Source organism: Dendrobium catenatum, unplaced genomic scaffold (assembly GCF_001605985.2).
Source record: "Dendrobium catenatum unplaced genomic scaffold, ASM160598v2 fragScaff_scaffold_981, whole genome shotgun sequence".
Taxonomy (NCBI): Eukaryota; Viridiplantae; Streptophyta; class Magnoliopsida; order Asparagales; family Orchidaceae; genus Dendrobium; species Dendrobium catenatum.
The window spans coordinates 257,110-260,404 of record NW_021319443.1 but is presented as its reverse complement, the minus strand read 5'-3'; the positions used below and the strand labels follow the sequence as shown (position 1 = coordinate 260,404).

The 3,295-nt window shown below is 33.0% G+C and overlaps 1 protein-coding gene across 1 annotated transcript; it reads left to right on the top strand.

The window, feature by feature from the left end:
• The first annotated feature begins 499 nt into the window (after nt 1-499).
• On the top strand, nt 500-3,038 carry LOC110100620 (WAT1-related protein At1g09380). Its single transcript, XM_020828209.2, has 6 exons — nt 500-534; nt 981-1,046; nt 1,455-1,571; nt 1,738-2,167; nt 2,514-2,665; nt 2,822-3,038. The coding sequence occupies exons 1-6, from the start codon at nt 500-502 to the stop codon at nt 3,036-3,038; spliced, it is 1,017 nt and encodes a 338-aa protein (XP_020683868.1).
• Nucleotides 3,039-3,295: the final 257 nt, after the last annotated feature.

The window sequence follows — 3,295 nt, the reverse complement described above, 5'->3', positions numbered from 1 at the left end:
AAACATCTTTAAAAGACCTAGTAGGAGATTTAGAAGGAGCATCACCTTCCAAGTTGAAGAAACCTTTGCTTTTACCATGGATCGGACTGGCTATCTTCCCCCACGGGTTAGAGGAAGCCATAACCACCAGAGTTTGCCCCGCAAAAAGGGGAAAAAGACAGCAGCGCCACCAGAATACCTACAAGAAGGAGCAACCAACAGGAAAGACGGAAAACAGCAAGGAGAAATGGCCGGGAGAGGAGAAATCTCGCAAAACCCTAAAATCGCCAGGAGGCTGCTAGGGAAAAAAACGAGAGGCTTAGGACCCCATATTTGAGTATATTAATGATATCAGAATTTTGTTATCTAGAGCTGTTGGATTTGACTCGTCAAGCCACTCGATTCAACTATAAGCATGCCACATTTGGACATCATTTAGTCATCCAATTAATATTTTGAAGCTTCTAAATTGGCTTTAGGCCCTTGATTTGAAGTCATTTGGGTTAAGATTAGACCGATTATGATATTGTTGGGTTTGTCTCTTCAAGACGTTCAGTTTGACTATAAATTTGCTGAAATCGAAGTTTGGATGGTCACTTATTTAATTTCAGAAGTTTCCAAATCATATTTGCAGCAAGATATTAAGATAATTTTTTGATGAGATATCAAAGATAAACTTCAATGCTGCTAATTGCATTGAAAATATTTGTTATTATATAAAACTTTAATCTCAACCTAAATCGGATGATGTTGAAGTCTCTCAAGATATATTTTACATTGGAATATCATAATATTATTATTTTCTATTTCATATAATGGCAAAATTGCTCAAAGATATCCAAATGCAAATTATATCAATTACTCATAATTAACGTTAATGACCATCATCATATAATTATTTTGTATTAATTACTCATAATTAATGTTAATTACCATCATCATATAATTATCTTTGTATTAATTACTCTTAATTAACGTTAATTACCATCATCTGCTTGCAGGAAAACTCGAAGTGTTCAGATTACTCGCAAAATCCTGCTTCAAATATTAGTCTGCTCCACTTTCGGGTACGTAAGTGACTTCCAATTCGCCGGAAAAGCACTTCCGGCATGAAAAGCACCTTATTTCCTGGTTCAGAGAAGATTGAATATTAAAGCTTTAATGGATGATAATAAAAATAAAATAATTATATAAGAGGTCATGAAATACGCATGTGAGAGGTCAGGAAATTCTTGCCTTTATTTCGGTTAATTTCAACAATTTTTTTTAAGGGATTTTTATTTGTAGAACGCACTTACGAAATCGGTAATTACAGTGAAGTTCAGTTGAGTTGCTAAACCTTTACCTCTTAATAAAAATTGAGTAGAAATGAGTTTCAATAAGCAACTTTCTTGATAAGAAATACTATAATTAATTTTATTTACCAATTTTCACAAATAAAAATCATATGATTGATGATACAAAATTAAATGCAGGGCTACGATAAATCAGTTATTATACTTCATCGGTCTCAAGTACACGACGCCAACGATCGCAAGTGCCCTCTCCAATATCCTTCCTGCCCTAACATTTATTATGGCCGTTCCTTTCAGGTACACACCCTCCAAATAAATAAAAAAACTTAATTACTTAATATTATTAAATACGTATTTTCACAAATATAAACAAATAATAAGTTAGTGCTAAATTTTTTTTAATTATATAAATAAATGAAACTTATACAAATGAATATATATTGAGTTGCATAAATTAATATAGGATTGAGACAGCAAATATGAAAAGAATCCCAGGACAAGCAAAGGTGGTTGGAACAATCTTTTGTGTTAGCGGATCAATGCTCATGACCTTCTACAATGGAGCTCTCATCCATATCCCACCTTCTAGCTTACATTGGCGATATGCAGAGAATGTTGTGGAGAAAAGCACCGAAGCTTCTGGATTCACAGGTGGATCGTCCAACAAGGAAATATTTGGTGCAATGTTAGTAGTGGGGAGCGGCATAGCGTGGGCGATTTGGTTCATTATGCAAGCAAAGCTGAGCAAATCATTTTCCGCACCTTATATGACCTCCACAATAATGAGTGCTATGGCTAGTATCGAATGCTTTCTTATTGGAGGTTTTATTGAGAGAGAATTACATAGTTGGGCTTTGGGCTTCAACATTCGCTTAGCTTCCGTTCTATACATTGTGAGTACTCTTTTATCCACATAAAACTTTAAATATGTTTTTAATGTTTTAATTTTGACTGAAATTTTAAATAAAAATTATGCTAATTCCATTCATTAAATATTTATTATATTTGATATAAAAAGAAGAAATAGTAGTTTTTTTATTTTATTTTTTGCATTGAATGTTTCTTCTAAAATCTTTCAAACGATTATTCTTCTAGCTTAAATATATATATATATTTTGGATTAGAATCAATTAAAGAGTACAATGATATAATAGTAATTACATAAGAAATATGTGATGTCCTGAGAAATGAAAAAAACCTAAGATGAAATATTAATGTTTGATTACTTTTTGAGAGCAGGGAATTATTTGCTCTGGATTTGGTGTGTTGCTGATGACATGGGCCATAGAGAAGCGTGGCCCGCTATTTGTTTCCATGTTCAGTCCACTCCAACTTATTATTGTGGCCGTATTGAGCTGGGCTATTCTGGATGAGAAGCTTTATGTAGGCAGGTAATTATTATAAATAAATAATAATTAATACAACAGCAGAGTATTATTTTATTTTTGTTATGTGAGGGATGAAAAATTGTATGTTGAACCCTATCAAATTCATATTTGTTATTAAACCTTTTGATTTTTTTTTTAAATCTTTTTTTATGATTTCAGTGTTTTAGGTTCAGTAATTATAGTTGTTGGCCTCTATATGGTTATTTGGGGAAAAGCTAGAGAGTTCAAGATGAAAGTTTCAGATGAGGGGGCAACCACTGAATCAGAGCTACATAAAGGAGAAGGCAATCAAGACATTGAAGGGGGGCTCCCTGTCTGTCCTCCTATTTCTAATGCAAATTGTGCAAAGAAGGCTTTTCAAATTCAAGAAGTTTGAGGGGCTATCTACAAATTAAAACTAAATAATGAATAATTGGGGGTTGTGATCTTGTTGGTCCACTATGAATTTACTTCTACATGGATGATACAAGACAAAACTGATGGTGTGGCGTCCATTCAGATTCAATTATGTTTTCTTCAATAGCTTGATAGGAAATAAAATTTGGATGTTATGTGCACTTCTGCTTGATTTTTTGGTTGGGAGCTTTGGTTGCTAACCAAAAGGTCTTAGACTTAAAATTTAATTATGTAATC